This window comes from Emys orbicularis, chromosome 11 (genome assembly GCF_028017835.1).
Source record: "Emys orbicularis isolate rEmyOrb1 chromosome 11, rEmyOrb1.hap1, whole genome shotgun sequence".
Taxonomy (NCBI): Eukaryota; Metazoa; Chordata; order Testudines; family Emydidae; genus Emys; species Emys orbicularis.
In genome coordinates, this window is record NC_088693.1 from 4,980,360 (window position 1) to 4,999,534 (window position 19,175).

Consider the following 19,175-nt stretch of genomic DNA (forward strand, 5'->3'; position numbering starts at 1 on the left):
TGTGCATATGTCCGCGCTGGCTGTGTATTGGCGTGAAGGCTGGCGGGGCTGAGCTGTTTACACAGCCAGCCCCCTCAGCAGCAGGCGGGCCATTTGAAACCCTCCCTCCACCCCTTCTGAGGCGGAGGGGGGGGGGGGGGCGGTGGAGGTGGCGGCGCGCGCCAAAGTTGGAGTTGGAATGGGGGTGGGGGGACCAAGCCAACGGTCGCGGCTCCCCAACGTTCCAAAGGGGCTCGCGCTGCCCGAAGGGAGCCAATGGCGCGGCTCCCCCACGTCCCCGAGCCAGCTGCCCTCCCTCCTGCGCCCCCTGTTGGCAGACAGCAGGGAACGGACCCCACGTGTGGGATGGGGTGGTTGTGTAGAGGGGAGGGGCTGGACCAGGGCTGCCTAGGGGATTCAGGGGGCCTGGGGCAAAGCAATTTTGGGGGCCCCTTCCATAAAAAAAGTCGCAATACTATAGAATACTATATTCTCGTGGGGGCCCCTGTGGGGCCCGGGGCGAATTGCCCCACTTGCCCTCCCTCCCCCTCCCACCCCGCCAGGCGGCCCTGGGCTGGACTAGGGTTACCATACATCCAGATTTTCCCGGACATGTCCGGCTTTTTGGTTCTCAAATCCCCGTCGAGGAGGAATTTCCAAAAAGCCGACCATGTCCGGGAAAATAGGGAGGCATGGTAAGGGGACCCCGAGTGCGAATGGCTGCAGCAAAACTTACAACTCTCGCAATCTGCCGGGGCACAGAGGCGGCGGGCGGCATCCGAGCACGCAGCCGCCTCCTCCCCGGGCTCCAACTTTCCCGGCTCCCGCCACTCTCCACCGCGCGCTGGGGCCGAAGCAACTTCCCCAGCGCAACAACAGCCAGAGCCCGGGGGGCGGGAGGGAGGAGGGGGAATGCGGGGTGCTCAGGGGAGGGGGCGGAGTTGGGGCGGGGACTTTGGGGAAGGGGTTTGAATGGGGGCGGGGAAGGGGCGGAGGTGGGGCCGGGGCCCCCGTGGAGTGTCCTCTTTTTTCAGTGTTGAAATATGGTAACCCTAGGCTGGACCCCTTCTAGTGGCGGGGGAGGAGGCTTCCTTGTAGTGGGCAAGAAGTAAGAGCGATGCCAGCAGATCAGATCGAGGGAAGTGATTATTCCCCTCTGTTCGGCACTGGTGAGGCCACACCTGGAGTATTGTGTCCAGTTTTGGTCCCCCCACTACAGAAGGGATGGGAACAAATTGGAGAGAGCCCAGCGGAGGGCAGTGAAAATGATTAGGGGGCTGGGGCACGTGACTTACGAGGAGAGGCTGAGGGAACTGGGGTTATTTAGTCTGCAGAAGAGAAGAGTGAAGGGAGATTTGATAGCAGGCTTCACCTACCTGAAGTGGGGTACCAAAGAGGATGGAGCTCGGCTGTTCTCAGTGGTGGCAGATGACAGAACAAGGAGCAATGGTCTCAAGTTGCAATGGGGGAGGTCTAGGTTGGATATTAGGAAAAAACTATTTCACTAAGAGGGTGGTGAAGCACTGGAATGGGTTACCTAGGGAGGTGGTGAAAACTTCTTCCTTAGAGGTTTTTAAGGTCAGGCTTGATAAAACCCTGGCTGGGATGATTTAGTTGGTGTTGGTCCTGCTTTGAGCAGGGGGTTGGACTAGATGACCTCCTGAGGTCTCTTCCAACCCTAATATTCTATGATTCTTCTAAGAAGAGAGGGGGGAACGAGTGACTGCAGGCTTGGGGGCCCCTTGGCCACAGCTTGGCTGTGTGCTCACTCATGTTGCACACACAGTTGTATGCACACTAAAGCCCCACACCCAGACGTGATAAACCACTCTGAGGTGGGCCAAGCGGTGACACAGGTTAGGGCAGCTGAGGTACCACATGCTGATGCCAGATACTTAATTTGGGTGGGAGAGGACCAGTGTCTGGAGTGGGTGGCTAAAGGGAAGTCCCAGGGCTCCTATAATCTGGCCTGTGGAATGAGCAGCCTAGACAATGGGTCATCATCTTGGTCTGTCTGGGTCAGAGAGCAAAGATGGAATGCCTCGTGGGTTGGGACCTGTCATCTCCATGCCCTGCACCTTCGCGTTTGATAGGCCCCAGCCTGCAACGTGCCACTTTGCACAATTCCCAGGAGCAACAGGAGACACATGCGATAATTAGAGCATGCTGCTGACATAGCCTCTGGAATGTGTTTTAGAAGAACTCCCTCTTTTCAATCTTTGTTTTTTAAGCAGCCACTCTTTCCTATGCTGGGGCTCCCTTCCCTCCCATCTGCATCTTCCTCGGACAAGTGGATTTAGGGTGAGCACCTGCATTTCAAAAAAATAAAGAACTGTATGAAAAATACAAGCTTGTGTTTCTTTTTCAGGGACAGGACCTAATGGGTTTTCATGCCTGATACAAAATCAGACATTTGTAACACAGTATTGACCTTTTAGAATAATTATTGCTAGAAAAAATACTGTCTGATCAAATGTTTCTTTTTGTTAGATAACATTTGACTTTAGGCATCACATAAGGATGGTCCATTACAATACACTACAGCAGGCGTCAGCAACCTTTCAGAAGTGGTGTGCCAAGTCTTCATTTATTCACTCTAATTTAAGGTTTCGCGTGCCAGTAATACATTTTAATGTTTTTAGAAGGTCTCTTTCTATAAGTCTATAATATATAACTAAACTATTGTTGTATGTAAAGTAAATAAGGTTTTTAAAATGTTTAAGAAGCTTCATTTAAAATTAAATTAAAATGCAGAGCCCCCCGACCGGTGGCCAGGACCCGGGCAGTGTGAGTGCCACTGAAAATCAGCTCGCGTGCTGCCTTCGGCACGCGTGCCATAGATTGCCTACCTCTGCACTACAGGGTGGGATGTCACTGTAGATAGGTTTGAATTTTCCCACAGTAGTTACACCCACCATAGGAATCCCTGCTGCCTAAAATAACTTAACCTCAGGCTTTTGACCAGAGGATAGCTTTCCATCTGAATTCTGGGCTCTCCAGTGGTGTCTCCAGCTTTGCTAGGTCAGCATTCACAATTTTGTTTCTCTCTTGCCCACTCTTAATTGCTGGCTAGGTGAGAGACCAGCCGTTGAAACTTCCTCTCTTTCTTCCTTGGTTGATCCCTTGTCACACTCTCTTTGGTTTCTCCATCTGCTCTTGCTACATGAGGAAAGAGGCTGTGTGGCGACTGTGGTGAGGTACCATATAGAGAAGGGAGAAAAGGTGTGCAGCATCAAGCAGTGGCGGAAAAAACAGTCATATAAGTCCCCTCCTTCCCTTGTTGGAGTCAAGCCGGTGGGGAGCAGGAGAGCTGAAAGGGGCAAAATCCAGTGGGTCATGAGACAGTCAGAGGAAAGTTGTGGAGTTGTTAGACATTGAGGGAAGGGGAACAGAAAGGGATGGGGCAGAAAGAAGGGAAAAACTTGAACTGGGAAACGTTAGAGGAAGAGAGGAGCTCTTGGAGGAAGAAGAGGGAACGGACACTGAAACCACTGCAGTAGGGAAGGGACTTGTGTGCCCTCTGAAGACACCACCCCTGAAGAAGGCAAAATGAAAAGCATATACTTCATTTTCTATCAAATTTGATTACCGGCTTTACAGTAGCCCAGGGTTAAGCAGGTCTGCTTCCCCTTCCTCTCCAGAAGAATGCAAAGACTGCAACTGTGACTGCACTGGGGATATAAGGATGGGGAGTGACCAAACTCCTTGCGTTATAGGTGGAGGGATCAGAGGCACTCTAGCCCATAAGGCCTTGTCTAAACTTAAAAGTTTTGCTTCCTTAACTATGCTGGCATAGTTCAATTCAAGCAGCAGAAACCCTGTTATGTAGATGAAGTTGTACCAGGCTACGTCTTCACTACAGGGGGGGGTCGATTTAAGATACGCAAATTCAGCTACGCGAATAGCGTAGCTGAATTCGACATATCGCAGCCGACTTACCCCGCTGTAAGGACGGTGGCAAAATCGACCTCCGTGGCTTCCCGTCGACGGCGCTTACTCCCACCTCCGCTGGTGGAGTAAGAGCGTCGATTCGGGGATCGATTGTCGCGTCCCGACGAGACGCGATAATTCGATCCCCGAGAGGTCGATTTCTACCCGCCGATTCAGGCGGGTAGTGTAGACCTAGCCCCAGAGTAAAAGTGCTTATACCAGTATAGCTTATTCCAGTTCGGTGGACAAAGTATACTAGACTAGCATAAGGGCTCTATACCACTATGGCTGCATCTATGCTAGGGCTTAACTGTTGGTAAAAAATCACACCCGTTAACAACATAAGTTGTGCCGTAAGTTAAAGCTTTTTAAGCGTAGACCAGGTCTAAGAAGCAGCAGCAGAGGTGTGATCTTGGGAATGGAAAAGGAGCAGAGAAGATAAAAAAGGAAGAGAGGGGAGAGGAAGGGGCAACTGCTGAGAAAACACAAGGTATCAGGATAGAAACGTGAAAGATGGAAGGAAACAAAAATCAGGATGGAGAAGAGGGACTAAAAATTCCCGGAAAGGAAAGGCAAAAAGGGAAAATTCAAACAGGTTGCTGTATTTTAGAGTAAAGATTATATGTTTCTTTCCGTTCAGATTTTAAAAAATAGAGTAGAGTTAGACTCCTAAATCTTTAGTGAGGTCAATGGCAGCTGAACTTTAGTCTTCTATTTTTGAATTTCTTGGCCTAACTAGATTGGTAGCCATTTAAAACAACTGACACCCCCCCCCCCCAAAAGAAACAAAGCAAAAAATAATCTCTGTGTGATGTCAAGACAGACATCTGAGCCACATACAAAAATTAAATTACAACAGGGTTATACCTACTCTGCAATAAATTGCTTTCTTTCATTTTAACAACTAAAATATTTGTTAGTGCTATGAAATTTTTTGAAAATAACAATCAAAGAAACTAGAGGTGGAAAAAGCCTAAGTAATACATGCCTATATGCTTCTCCACTTTTCACAACCACTAAATAATACAGGATTTTCTCCTTAATCCAGTACAATTTGTGGAAGGAAAAACTGCAAAAAAAGGTGTGGGGCAGTATATCTTATGTATTTTTTATTCAGTTTAGAGTCTCACAAAACATTTTACTTTACAAATCATGATGGCCTGTTTGCATATACTCTGTAACTGGATTAATAACACCCTGTTAAATTTAACAACAGAGTGAACATCAGGAATGAATTAATCTGAAACCTCTTGGTAACCATTGCAGCTACTTAAATTATGTTCTTTGAGACACAGAAATGTTCCATATGCAGAACATATGGTGGGGGGATTTAAGCATTTTTTTACAATGAAGGTTCTGTTCTCAGTAACCTGATTCCAGAATTTAATTGGCCAGAGCAGCAGTGCCTACAGCAACTCTGGGTAAAGGAAAAGAGTTTTGAGTTCAGTGGAGTTGGAGCTGTTGTGTTCCATCCTAGGTTCAGAGAGAAGGAAAACAAAGGTATGGGGGAAGGGTTTGGACTCTGACAATTCAAATGTTGTGTGTGAAGTACAGCATGACATGAGGGAGTAGGGAGACAAGGTAGGATATTTTTAATAATTGTAACAAGAAACAAAAATGGAATTAATGGGTTTGTGACATAAAATATCAAACCTTTCAGCCATATCTGCAATATATCTGTGATGCACAAAACACCATTTTGTTTATTATTTTATTATTATTTTTTACAAGTAATGTCCCCAGATGAGCTAGAGGCTGTACAGTCACAATGGAAGGCAATATTCCTGCCCTGAAGAGTTATCTTCTATTTCTATTATTTGTGGAAAGAACACATATTTCATTAGATTTCACTCCTCAAAATTTAGTCCAAATTTGTCTTTATTGAATTCTAGCATATAAATCTCACCATAAAGAGTATAACTGAATGTACATATGTTATAAGAACGTAGTACAATATGTTAAAGAATGATTAATTCTGTCCAAGGTTATTACAGGCAATTGAACATCTCATCTGTACAATAGTGGAAGATTAAGGAATACTACTCAAATTAAATTTGCTCTCTTGATGGTGGATTTTTTCCAGTCCTGATTCTCTGATTGTAAATTTTCTTAACATAAGAACGGCCATACTGGGTCAGACCAAAGGTCCATCTAGCCACGTATCCTGTCTTCCGACAGTGGCCAATGCCAGATGCCCCAGAAGGAATGAACAGAACAGGTAATCATCAAGTGATCCATCCTGTCGCCCATTCTCAACTTCTGGCAAGCAGAGAGTAGGGACACCATCCCTGCCAATCCTGGCTAATAGCCATTGATGGACCTATCCTCCATGAATTTATCTAGTTCTTTTTTGAACCCTGTTATAGTCTTGGCCTTCACAACATCCTCTGGCAAGAAGTTCCACAGGTTAACTGTGCGTTGTGTGAAAAAATGCTTCCTTTTGTTTGTTTTAAACCTGCTGCCTATTAATTTCATTTGGTGGCCTCTAGTTCTTGCATTATGAGAAGGAGTAAACAACACTTCCTTATCTACTTTCTCTACACCAGTCATGATTTTATAGACCTCTATCATAGCCCCCCTTAGTCGTCTCTTTTCCAAGCTAAAAAGTCCCAATCTTATTAATCTCTCCTCATACAGCAGCCGTTCCATACCCCTTATAATTTTTGTTGCTTTTTTCTGAATCTTTTCCAAGTCCAATATATCTTTTTTTGAGATGTGGCAACCACATCTGCACGCAGTATTCAAGGTGTGGGCATACCATGGACATATATAGAGGCAATATGATATTTTCTGTCTTATCATCTATCCCTTTCTTAATGATTCCCAACATTCTGTTCGCTTTTTTGACTGCCGTTGCACATGGAGTGGAAGTTTTCAGAGCACTATCCACAATGATTCCAAGATCTCTTTCTTGAGTGGTAACAGCTAATTTAGACCCCATCATTTTATATGTATAGTTGGGATTATGTTTTCCAGTGTGCATTACTTTGCATTTATCAACATTGAATTTCATCTGCTATTTTGTTGCCCAGTCACCCAGTTTTGAGAGATCCTTTTGTAGCTCTTCGCAGTTTGCTTGGGACTTAACTATCTTGAGTAGTTTTGTATCATCTGCAAATTTTGCCACCACACTGTTTACCACATTTTCCAGATCATTTATGAATATGTTGAATAGGACTGGGCCCAGTACAGAACCCTGGGGGACACCACTATTTACCTCTCTCCATTCTGAAAACTGACCATTTATTCCTACCCTTTGTTTCCTATCTTTTAACCCGTTACCAATCCGTGAGAGAACCTTCCCTCTTATCCCATGACTGCTTACTTTGCTTAAGAGCCTTTGGTGAGGGTCCTTGTCAAAAGCTTTCTGAAAATCTAAATACACTATATCCACGGGATCCTCCTTGTCAACATGCTTGTTGACCCCCTCAAAGAATTCTAGTAGATCGGTGAGACACAATTTCCCTTTACAAAAACCATGTTGACTATTCCCCAACAAATGATGTTAATCTATGTGTCTGACAATTTTGTTCTTTACTATAGTTTCAACCAGTTTGCCTGGTACTGAAGTCAGGCTTACTGGTTTGTAACTGCCGGGGTCTCCTCTGGAGCCCTTTTTTAAAATTGGCATCACATTAGCTATCCTCCTGTCATTTGGTACAGAAGCTTATTTAAATGATAGGTTACAGATGACAGTTAGTAGTCCTACAATTTCACATTTGAGTTCCTTCAGAACTCTTGGTTCTTCTACACCACCTCTCCTGCTAATGGATTTTTATTATCTATATCTACTACACCTCTACCTCGATATAACGCTGTCCTCAGGAGCCAAAAAGTCTTACCGCATTATAGGTGAAACTGTGTTATATTGAACTTGCTTTGATCCACCGGAGTGCGCAGCCCCGCCCCCCGGAGCACTGCTTTACCACGTTATATCCAAATTCGTGTTATATCGGGTGGCGTTATATCGAGGTAACGGTGTATCTCCTAAAGTGGTTTTGTGGCTTCACCTCGGCCTACATTTAGTTCCTAATCTCTCCTCAGATATATTCAAAATTAATTCCTGAGAGATGGGTGCTTCATTTCAAGACCATCTCTGAATGAAATTTGTTAATCTTTTCCTATTTGTTGGGAAAGATAGAGCATCGCTCTGTAAAATAATCTCCTAGGAAAGCTTTTTGGTATTTTTTTTTTATTGTTGAATGTTTCTCAATTCCTCTTTCTTAATTGCCTGCTCTTTGCCTCCAGCTAGTATTCATGGATCACTCAGCAGAGATATCTTACGAGATAAGTAGAACATCCTCCACCTCTTCTTTTCCACCACCTGACAGTGTATGTCTTTTTTGAGAAATTTGTCATAATAAATCTACTCTAAAATTTGGAGATTTCAATGCAGTGCTGTTGTGCTGGCAGCCCTAATGATAATGCCGTTAAGTAGATAGCTCAGTGGTTTGAGCATTGGCCTACTAAACCCAGGGGTTGTGAGTTCAATCCTTGAGGGGGCCACTTAGGGATCTGGGCAAAAATCAGTACTTGGTCCTGCTAGTGAAGACAGGGGGCTGGATTCAATGACCTTTCAGGGTCCCTTCCAGCTCTATGAGATAGGTATATCTCCATATATTTAAAGAATAAGGAATGCACTAATTGGTTCATTTATTGGAGAGGGACAAGTGAGCCTTTTTAAAACAAAAAAGTACAAATTTACTTCATGATTATGCTTCTGACCTCCCTTTACTTCCATCCTTTGTTTTGATCTTTTCAGGGCTGATCTTTTATATGAGACCAATATTTTTATAATGGAGCACTGCACAACAGGTTGATATGGGGAAGAAACAGTTATGTCACTCTTTTGGACATGAGCTTCACATTTCCCTACTCCACAAGTCCTTTCACATCTTCAATATTCAGTGTAGCTAGCCCTTTGTGACATGTGGAGGTCTGGGGTCTTTCCAGCCTCAAAGATCCTGCATAGCAGTGGCCTCCCCTTCTGGTCATAGTGAGTATTTCAAGAGTGATGATGTTTTCTAGTGACACTTCCAGCTATTGCTTGATTGAAGAGCTTGGGACCTAGATCTGGATCCAACACATGACTACTCACTGTTCTGCCACTAGATCATCAGGCTGGTCTTCAACTCCTGTCTTTCAAGTAATGAAATATCTTTGAAGATGGCTGATATTCAGAAGCATGGTTTGCTCCTGAAAAACTTATTCTGTTTCTAAAGTGCTACCATTGCAAACTCTCCCCTCAGTAGACTAGGTGGCATTTTATGTCAGTGCAAATTGATATGTTCTATAACAAAACATTGCAAACGTTTCCTTTGCCTTCATTTTTTTTTCCATAACGTTTTTCTTCTCTGATTTGTTGTTGATGTTGCAGCAAAAACACACTCAGGAGTATGGAAAGATCTTCAAGTCTCACTTTGGTCCACAGTTTGTAGTGTCCATTGCAGATCGAGACATGGTTGCCCAGGTGCTCCGGGCGGAAGGTAGAACTCCACAAAGAGCTAACATGGAATCCTGGCAAGAGTACAGAGATTTAAGAGGGAGAGCTACAGGACTTATTTCTGCGTAAGTATAGTCACTTTTTTCCCTTCTTAATTTGTATTATCAAAGCATGTTAATCTTCTGAAGTACCATATAAATCAGCCTGGTGTTTTTTTCATTTAGCATATGATTGGTTCAAGAAGAGTTATCTGCCTCCGAAAGCTTGCATGTAACATGATTGTGTGTGGAGGGGTGTAGGAGGGTAATTGTCCTTGTGAAGCATTCACAGTAATCAATGATGTAATGTGTTTATGTAAAAGGGAACCAATCTTTTTGTGAGTCATGGCCATTCTCTTACTTTGATGAGATAAAATTGCAGTAGCAAAAGGCTTTATATAGTGAAAGCCTCATAATGCATTTAACATTCACATTACACCAAAATCTCAAGGTTAAAATATAGGCCAGAGTCAAAATAATGGCTCCTTGTTGATATATAAGAATTGGAAAAGGTACAGAGAAGGGCAACAGAAATGACTGGGGTATAGAACAGCTTCCATATGAGGAGAGATTTAAAAAGACTGGGACTGTTCAGCTTAGAAAAGAGCTGAATAAGGGCCGGGGGGATGTGATACAGGTCTATAAAATCGTGAACGATGTGGAGAAACTGAATAAGGATTGTTTTTTACCCCTTCATGTAACACAAGAACGGGAGTCACGCAATTAAATTAATAGGCAGTAAGTTGAAAACAAAAGGAAGTACTTCTTCACATAATGTACAGTCAACCTGCAGAATTCGTTGCCAGGGGATGTTGTGAAGTCTAAAAGTATAACTCTGTTCCATAAAGAATTAGATAAGATCATGAAGGTAGGTCCATCAAAGGCTATTACCCAAGATGGTCAGGGACACAGCCCCATGCTCCAGTTGTTCCTAAACCTCTGCCAGAAGCTGAGACTGGATGTCAGGGGTTGGATCACTCAATAATTGTTCTGTTCATTCCCTCTGAAGCATTTGGCACTGGCCACTGTTAGAAGACATGATACTGGGCTAGATGGGCCATTGGTCTGACCCAGCATGTCAATTCTTATGTTCTTATTTTGTTTTGCTGAATAGTGGGCCCATAATGTAAGATTTGGAAGGTGCCACTTATTATTATTATTATTATTATTATTTTATTTATTTGCATTATCATAGCACGTCAGAGTCCCAGTCATGGACCAGGACCCCATTGTGCTAGGCGCTGTGCAAACACAGAACAAAAAGACAGTCCCTACCCCAAAAGAACTGAGATAGAGACAAGAGATAGATACAGACAAATGAAGGAGTACAAGGAAACAATGAGACAGTATGGTCAGCATGGTAAGTAGGCTGTGGTCTCAGCACACCAGCAGCCTAACTGTTGTAAATGTTTTTGTAGACCTTACAGGAAAGGAGAGTTTTAAGGAGGGTTTGAAAGGAGGATAATGAATAAGTTTTGTAGATGTCTATAGGAAGCTTGTTCCAGGCATGAGGGGCAGCATGGGAGGCAGCATGAAGAATGAAAATTTAACAAGTAGGCAACAGAAGCGGACCTCAATGGCCAGTTGGAGGGGGGAGTCAACCTTTCGATGCTGAACGATAGATGATAGGTAGGATGACGATAGGTCATGAAGGGCCTCGAAAGTGAAGACAAACAGCTAATGTTTGATATGATAAAGAAGAGGGAGCCAGTGAAGGGCTTTCCAGAGAGGGATGACACAGTCAAAGCAACAGGCTTGGAAAATGATCTTTGCAGAATTCTGAATGAATATAAAGGGGGCAAAATTGCATATATCAGGGCCAGAAAAAACAATATTACAGTAATGGAGATGAGAGTCGGGACAAGAGTCTTAGCTGTGTGGTTGGATAGGAGGGCTGTATTTTAGAGATATTATGCAGAAAGAATTTGCAAGACTTAGACATAACCTGAATGTGAGGGACCTAGAAAGAGGTCCGAATTGAAGATGATACCCAGGTTATGGGCCAGAGTGACAGATAGAATGGTGGTGTTAGTCCACTGTGATCGAGAAAGGAGGTAGTGTGGGAAGGGTTTTTGGGGGAAGATTAGGAGCTTTGTTTTAGCCATGTTGAATTTGAGCTAACAGCTAGACATCCAAAACATAGTCATCTGTATCAAAGGCAGCTGACAAGTCATGGAGAATGAGGATGGAGTACTAATTCTGAGATCTGGCTAAAAAAAAGAGATCATTAGAGACTTTGGTGAGACCGGTTTGAGTTGAGTGTAGAGGGTGGAAGCTAGACTAAAGAGGGTCTAGGATGGAATTGGAGAAGAGGAACTCCAGACAACAATTGTAGATAGTGTGTTCAGTGAGTCTGGAGATGAAATGGAGAAGGGAGATGGGGCAGTAGTTGCAGAGGCAAGTGGGGTCACGGGTGTTTTTTTTTTTTTTTTTTTTTTTTTTAAAGATATGAGAGACTAAAATATGTTTGTATTGTGAAGGCAAAGAGATGGAGGATAGTGAGCAGTTAAGGAGATGAGTCAGGTAGGGGATGAAAGTGGGCACAAGGGAGATCAGGAGATGGGATAGGATGATGTCACTGGGGCAAGTGGAGGGATTGGAGGAGGAGATCAGAGAAGGATTTGTGCATCTGTGACGAGAGAGAAGGAGGAGATTTGTAGGAGGGGGAAGGGAAGGCAAGCTGAGGAGTCGGGGAAAATCACATAATATTTTATCATTTTTTTCCTGATAGAAATCAGCAAGATATTCTGCAAAGAGAGAAGTGCAGGCAGGAAGATGAGAGAGTTTGAGGAATGAGTAAAGGTGGTGAAAAGACAACTGGGATTGTGGGATTCAATGGGAAAGGGGGGGCAAAAGAATCAACGGTGGAGGAGAGAGAGGAATGGAGTGAATCAACAACCATATCAATGGAGGAAAGGGAAGAAAGAGCAGATGAGAAGTCATCAATGCTGATGGCCTGGAAGTCATGGAAAGGCCAAATGACAGGGCATGAGAGAGGGGGCTGATGGGCAATGTTGAACGAGACTAGATAATGGTTGAAGAGGGGGAACTCAGCAACAGAGAGATCAAAAAGAGAGCAGTGCTTGGGTAAGACCAAGTCAAATGAATGGCTCTTTTTGCGAGTGGGATAGTTGAACCAGGGCTGCAGGTTGAATGAAGATGTGAGGGTGAGGAAACATGCATCTACGGGGGTTGGATGGGTTATGGTGGATTGTGAGGAGAGGACGAGAGAGAGCCAGGAATCATAGCTGGAGAAGAAGGCAGATGGGGAGGAGTTGGGTGGATGGTAGACGATAGCAACATGGACAGGAAAAGGAGAGAAGAGTTGGATGCAGTGCTCTTCAAAAGAGAAGAAAGGGTGGGAAGGGGGAAGAGGGAGGGTTTGGAAGCAGCAGGAATGGGAGAGAAGCCCGACAACTCCACTGTGATCTGATCCAGGGCAGGAGGTGTGAGAGGAGAGGCCTCCATAAGAAAGGGCAAGTTTCAGAGGCCATGCCAAACGAAGGGATCCAGGTCTCTGAGAGCCAGGAGCTGGAGGGAGCAAGATATGAAGAGGTCATGGATGACTGAGACCTTTCTAGAGTTGGAGTGGGTGTTCCAGAGACAGCAAGAGAAGAGTAGGCAGTGGGGGAATGGGGGGAATGAAATTCCTCTCTGGTCCAGTAACTTTCTGTAACCTACTGCAGCATCATTCCAAGTGGAAGACTTTCAGGGGGAGTGCTTATGCAAATAACAATTTAAAAATGTTTGAAAGACTGTTGATTTGTCTGCTTAAATAACTGTAAGAGAGACAAGGTAGGTGAGGTAATATCTTTAGATATTAGACCAGCTTCTGTTGGTGAAAGAGACAAGCTTCCCAGTTTACTCAGAGCTCTTCTTCAGGTCTGGGGAAGGTACTCAGAGTGTCACAACACTAAATACAAGGATGGAACAGATAAGGAGTCAACTCATGTTGCAAGAGACCATTCAAGGTGAAGTGGGCAGTTAACATTTCTACAATCCTAGGCAAAAGATGTGTTAGTGGTTTACAGATTGTTGTAATGAGCTGTAAATCCAATATCTTTATTAAGTCTATGATTTTTGGTGTCTAGTGGAGTTGTGAATTTAAGTTCCAGGCTCATCTTTTAAAGTTGTTGTGCAGGTTTCCTTTGAGGATGAGGACTGAGAGGTCAGATACACAGTAACCGTTTTGTGAAAATTGTTTGCCCACAGGTGATATGGTGTATATGTCTTTTATCATTTTTTTGTGTGAGTTCATTTGAGTGTAGTGATTGTCTTGTTTCACCCATGTTGTTTTTAGGGGCATTTAGTGCACGTTTTGTGATGGGCATGTGTAGGGCCTATGGATCTTGAAAGGTGTGTTTGTTGGGGGGATATTGATGATCTGAGCAGTGTAGATATGTTTGCAGGTTTGGCATCTGTTGTTATGGCAGCAACTAGTGCTGCTTTAAGTTGGTGCGTATGTGTTAATTCCTTATCTGATCCACCTTGTACTTAGCTTTGACACTCTTGAGTACCTTTCCCAGACCTGAAGAAGAGCTCTGTGTAAATGCAAAAGCTTGTCTTTTTCACCAACAGAAGTTGGTCCAATAAAAGATATTACCTCACTCTCCTTGTCTCTCTAATATCCTGGGACAAACATGGCTGCAACAACACTCAGGAGCGGATTTACCATGAAACAAAATGTGCAGTGGCACGGGGCCCCCAACGACACGGGGGGGCCCCAAAATGCAGGACAAATATCTGACAACCTGTCCCCGAGTCCCAGCCGGCAGCGCAGCAGGGCTCAGGCAGGCAGGCTGCCTGCATGCCATGGCCGGTGGCCCCCGCCGCTCCCGGAAGCGGCCGGCTGCTGGCATGTCTCTGTGCAGCCCTGGCGGGGGGGTGGGGAGTGGCTCCACGCGCTGCCCCTACCCCAGAGACATGCCAGCAGCAGGGCTAAGGCAGCTCCCTGCCCGCTCTTCCTCCCTCCCTCCACACTGCTTCGCTCCTGAAAGTGGCCGGCATATCCCTGCGGCCCCTGGGGGGGTGGGAGGGAGGGGTGTCTCCACGTGCTGCCCCCACCCCAAGTGCCAACTTTGCAGCTCCTATTTGCCGGGAACTGCAGCCAATGGGAGCTGTGGGGGTGGTGCCTGCGGGCAGCGGCACATGGAGATCCCCTGACACCCCCCGCCCCGCCTAGGAGCTGCTGCCGGAGGGGTGTGTGTGTGTACCAGTCGCTTCGGGAGCCGTGCCGCCCGAGGTAAGCTCCATCCCCCTGCCCCCTTCCCGCATCCCAATCCCTTGCCCCAGCCCAGATCCTGCACCCGGCACCCAAACTTCCTCCCAGAGCTCGCACCCCTCACTCCAACCCCCTGTCCCAACCCAGAGCCTGCACCTTTCCTCCCACACCGCAACCCCATGCCCCAGCCCAGAACCTTCACCCAGCACCCAAACTTCCTCCCAGAGCCCACACCCCCTCCTGCACCCCAACCACCTGCCCCAATCAAGGTACCTCACTGCATTTTCATTTACTTCCCATTACTTATAATATAGCAGGAGGATGAAGAAAAAAAGAATGAACAACAGGGGGGAGATAAGAGAGAATGGTCTTTTTCTCGGCAGGGTCCTGAGGGGGGCCCCCAAAACGAAGCTGCGCACAGGGCCCCACTAATTCTAAATCCGCCACTGACAACACTGCAAACAAATAAAGAACTGTAACACATCCATCACCATCTAGATACAGACACCGCTGTCACCAACTAAACTGCATATGTGAGGCATTGGAAATATAATTCAGGACCTTACGTTTCAAAAACACAGGCCTCTACATATTTCAGCTAAAAGAGACTCTGGCTGTAAGAAATGCTTCCAACAATCTAAAAACCAACATTTCAGTGTGTCTGATTTACTCCAGCTACAGTGTTATACACCAGGGGGTCTCAACCTTTTTCTTGCTGAGGCCCCCCTCAACATGCTATAAAAACTCCAGGGCCCAGTGGGGGCAGGGGGGACTCTTGGGCATAGGCATAGTTTGACTTCTATTTGGTGGGGGGAGGGGGCAAGGGCTGGCAGGGCTCAGGCCAGCTCCGCACAGGGGGAGCACCACCTCCACCCCCGACTCACCTCAGCAGGCCACCCAGTCTGTCAAAAGTGTCACTGCATACTATTATTGAAAAATTGCGGACTTTCTCATTTTTACCATATACACCTCTACCTCGATATAACGCTACCCGATATAACATGAATTCGGATATAATGCGGTAAAGCAGCGCTCCGGGGGGGTGGGGTTGCGCACTCCGGTGGATCAAAGCAAGTTCAATATAACGCGGTTTCACCTATAACGTGGTAAGATTTTTTGGCTCCCGAGGACAGCGTTATATCGAGGTAGAGGTGTAATTATAAAAATAAATCAATTGGAATATAAATATTGTACTTACATTTCAGTGTATAGTATACAGAGCAGTATAAACAAGTCATTCTCTGTATGAAATTTTACTTTGTACTGACTTTGCTATGCTTTTTATGTAGCGTGTTGTAAAACTAGGCAAATATCTAAATGAATTGGTGTACCGCTTGAAAGACCTCTGCATACTCCCTGGCTGAGAACCACTGTTCTAAGTTATGTAATTCTTAATGTATTAATGATCTGTCTTGAACTTCTCATACTGTAGGTTGTTAAGTCTCAAAAAGTACCATTTCTCACAGAAAGTAAACTTTTCTCACAGAAAACTTCCCCTAGATTTGGAATAAATATAACCGGGCTTGATATGCCAATAACAGGATTTGGCATATTAAATCAGACCAGTGGTCCATGAAATCTGGTTATGCTAGATGTTTTTGGGAGAAAAGCACCAAATCTGTATAAAAGAAAACAAATTAGCAAAGAAAAATGTATATTTAAAATTTTATTTTAATGGGAATATGTGTGATACTTTTGCAAACCAGAATCTCAGACTCTGTTGGTCAGGTACTGTATGTATTTAGCAGGTGTAACTAAACAATTATCTGGAGGCACTTCCAGAATACTGAGAGAGAGTCCTAAAGCTCTAACCAGTACACATTAATGAACTTACAAACTTGAGTACTGTAACAGTGAGGTGAATTAGACAATGGAATGACTTGCCACCTTCAGTAAATACAGAATAAGAAACATCAGAACATATTACTTGACACACCAGTGTCCACTATACTCCTTTCCAGTAGTGGTTTCAGTTTTACCAATGAATTTGTTTATCACTTGCTAATGAGAGACTCTTATTTAATTCACAAACTTCCTGCCCAGCTAATGATTGCCAGGAAGAATTATATATAGATATTTTAAATTATTTCTTCTAGGGAAGGGGAGCAATGGCTAAAAATGAGGAGTGTACTAAGGCAGAAGGTCCTGAAACCCAAGGATGTGGCTGTTTTCTCTGAAGGAGTCAATGAAGTCATCACAGATTTAATTAAGAGAATCCACACACTCAGGAGTCAAGAGGAAGATGGGGAAACCGTGACCAATGTTAACAACCTTTTCTTCAAGTATTCCATGGAAGGTGAGAGACAGACCATATAATATCTGGAAAGAAAATTAATGCTAAACCATGTGATTATAATTAGGCATTTTTATCATAAACTACCACTGCCACACTCAAGCTAATTTAAAACAATCAGAGGGCTTGATCCTACAAATGCTTCACTTAACTAGTGCCTACCTAAATTCTGTCTGCAGTTTCAACAGGGAAAAATATTTTTCTTCAGTGCCTACATGTGCCTAACTGTGGGGTTCTTACACTTTCTTCAGAAGCATCTGTCTACTGGTGGAGACAAAGATACTTGACTAGATAGATCTCCTGTCCAATCAAATATAGCGATTCCTATGTTCTTGTGTAACTGTTATGTAGCATTGTTTTTGTGCATTTAAACATTTGTTTTATTCCTTTCCCAAATATCTGATTTTCAGCAGTGGTTGAATTATTAGTTTTTGTTTTAAAGTTTCATGTGGTTCTTTAACTGACACTGCGTGAACTAGAGAGACAAGGGGAGTGAGGTAATATCTTTTATGGGACGAACTTCTGTTGGTGAGAGAGACAAACTTTTGAGTTTACACAGAGCTTTTCTTCAGATCTGGGAAACTTAGAGTGTCACAGCTAAATACAAGGTGGAACAGATTGTTTAGCGTAAGCAATTAACACATATTTCCAGGGAGCCTTCAAAGTGAAGTGGCCTGTTGACACCCCTCCAGTCATAGGGAGGAAAGAAAGTGGTGGTGGGAAGCAACTAGGAAGGCATTGTTAGTGGGTTATAGATTGTTGTAATAAGCCATAAATCCGGTGTCTCAATTCAATCCATGATTTTTAGTGTCTAGCAAAGTTATGAACTTAAGCTCCCAGGCTCATCTTTTGAAATGTTGTGCAGGTTCCCTTTGAGGTTGAAGACTGATAGGTTAGATATAGAGTGATCGCTTTGTGAAAAGTGTTCACCCACAGGTGATAGGGTGTTTTTATCTTTTATCATTTTCCTGTGTGAGTTCATTGGAGAGTGTAATGATTGTCTGGTTTCACCCACATAGTTTCTGTTGGGGCATTGAGTGCACTGGATGAAGTACACTACATGTTGCTATAGGCACGAGTAGGACCCATGGATCTTGAAAGGTGTATGTCGGGGGTGTCGATCATTGTAGCAGTGGAGGTATGTCTGCAGGTTTTGCATCTGTTGTTCTGGCAGGATCTGGTGCTACTTTAAGGTGGTGTGTCCCTGGCCTGTGGGGAGCTTGCTTCTGATGATGAGCTTGGAGAGGTTGGGGGGTTGTTGGAAGGCCAGAAGAGGGGGTTCAGAAAAGATTTATTTCAGGATGGGTCCCCATTGAGTATGGGTTGTAGTTGTTTGATGACACCCCATATGGGTTCCAATGTGGGGCGCTAGTGACAAGTAGGGGTGTGTGGTCAGAGGCGGTTTTATTTCTGTATTGAAACAGGTTCTCTCAGGGTATTTGGGAGGCCTGTTCTGTGATGCAATCTTCTTTTCTGGTGGAGTGTCCTTGTTCGTTGAAGGCAGTTTTGAGTGTGTTAAGGTGTGTATCCCAGACTTTCTCCTCAGAGCATACATATTCTGTGGTATCTGAGTGCCTGGTTGTAAGTAACAGATTTCTTGGTGTGTTTGGGGTGGTTACTGGATCTATGAAGGTAGGTGTGGTGATCCGTGGGTTTCTTGTATATAGTTGTGTGTAGGGTTCCATTGTTGAAGTTTATTGCAGTATGCAGGAAGTTGATGCTGGTATGGGAGTATTCCAGATAGAATTTAATGGATAGGTGGAGGTTGCTAAAGTTGTGCTGGAAGTCTATAAGGGAGTTTAAGTCATCTGTCCAGAGAATGAAAATATCATCAATGTATCTCAGGTATATCATTGGTTTCGTAGTTCATTTGTCCAGAAATAATTCTTCAAGGTGGCCCATGAAGAGGTTGGCGTATTGGGGAGCCATCCTAGTACCCATAGCTATTCCCATGGTTTGGACAAAGTGTGTGTTGTTGAATGTAAAAATGGTTATGGGTGAGGATGAAATGGATGAGTTTGGCGATGTATTTGGGGTAGATATATGAGGTTTGTCCAATGTCTTGTAAATATTTGGGGCAGACAGCTATGCTGTCATTGTGAGGGATGTTAGTGTATAGGGAGGTGACATCCATAGTGGCAAGAATGGTGTTCTGAGGGAGGTCGTTAATACTGCAGAGTTTGTGGAGGAAGTCAATTGTGTCCTAGAGGAAGCTGGGCCTTTGTGTGATGAATGGTTTGAGGATGTTTCTGTGAGTCCTGATGTTCCTTC

The 19,175-nt window shown here is 44.5% G+C and overlaps 1 protein-coding gene across 1 annotated transcript in view; it reads left to right on the top strand.

Moving 5' to 3' along the window:
• The window catches only part of LOC135885271 (cytochrome P450 27C1), a 39,596-nt gene that overhangs the window by 1,457 nt on the left and 18,964 nt on the right, over positions 1-19,175 (top strand). Inside the window, 2 exon segments of the mRNA XM_065412903.1 lie at positions 9,287-9,477; positions 16,708-16,907. Of these exon segments, the coding sequence (XP_065268975.1) occupies positions 9,287-9,477; positions 16,708-16,907 (391 nt within the window).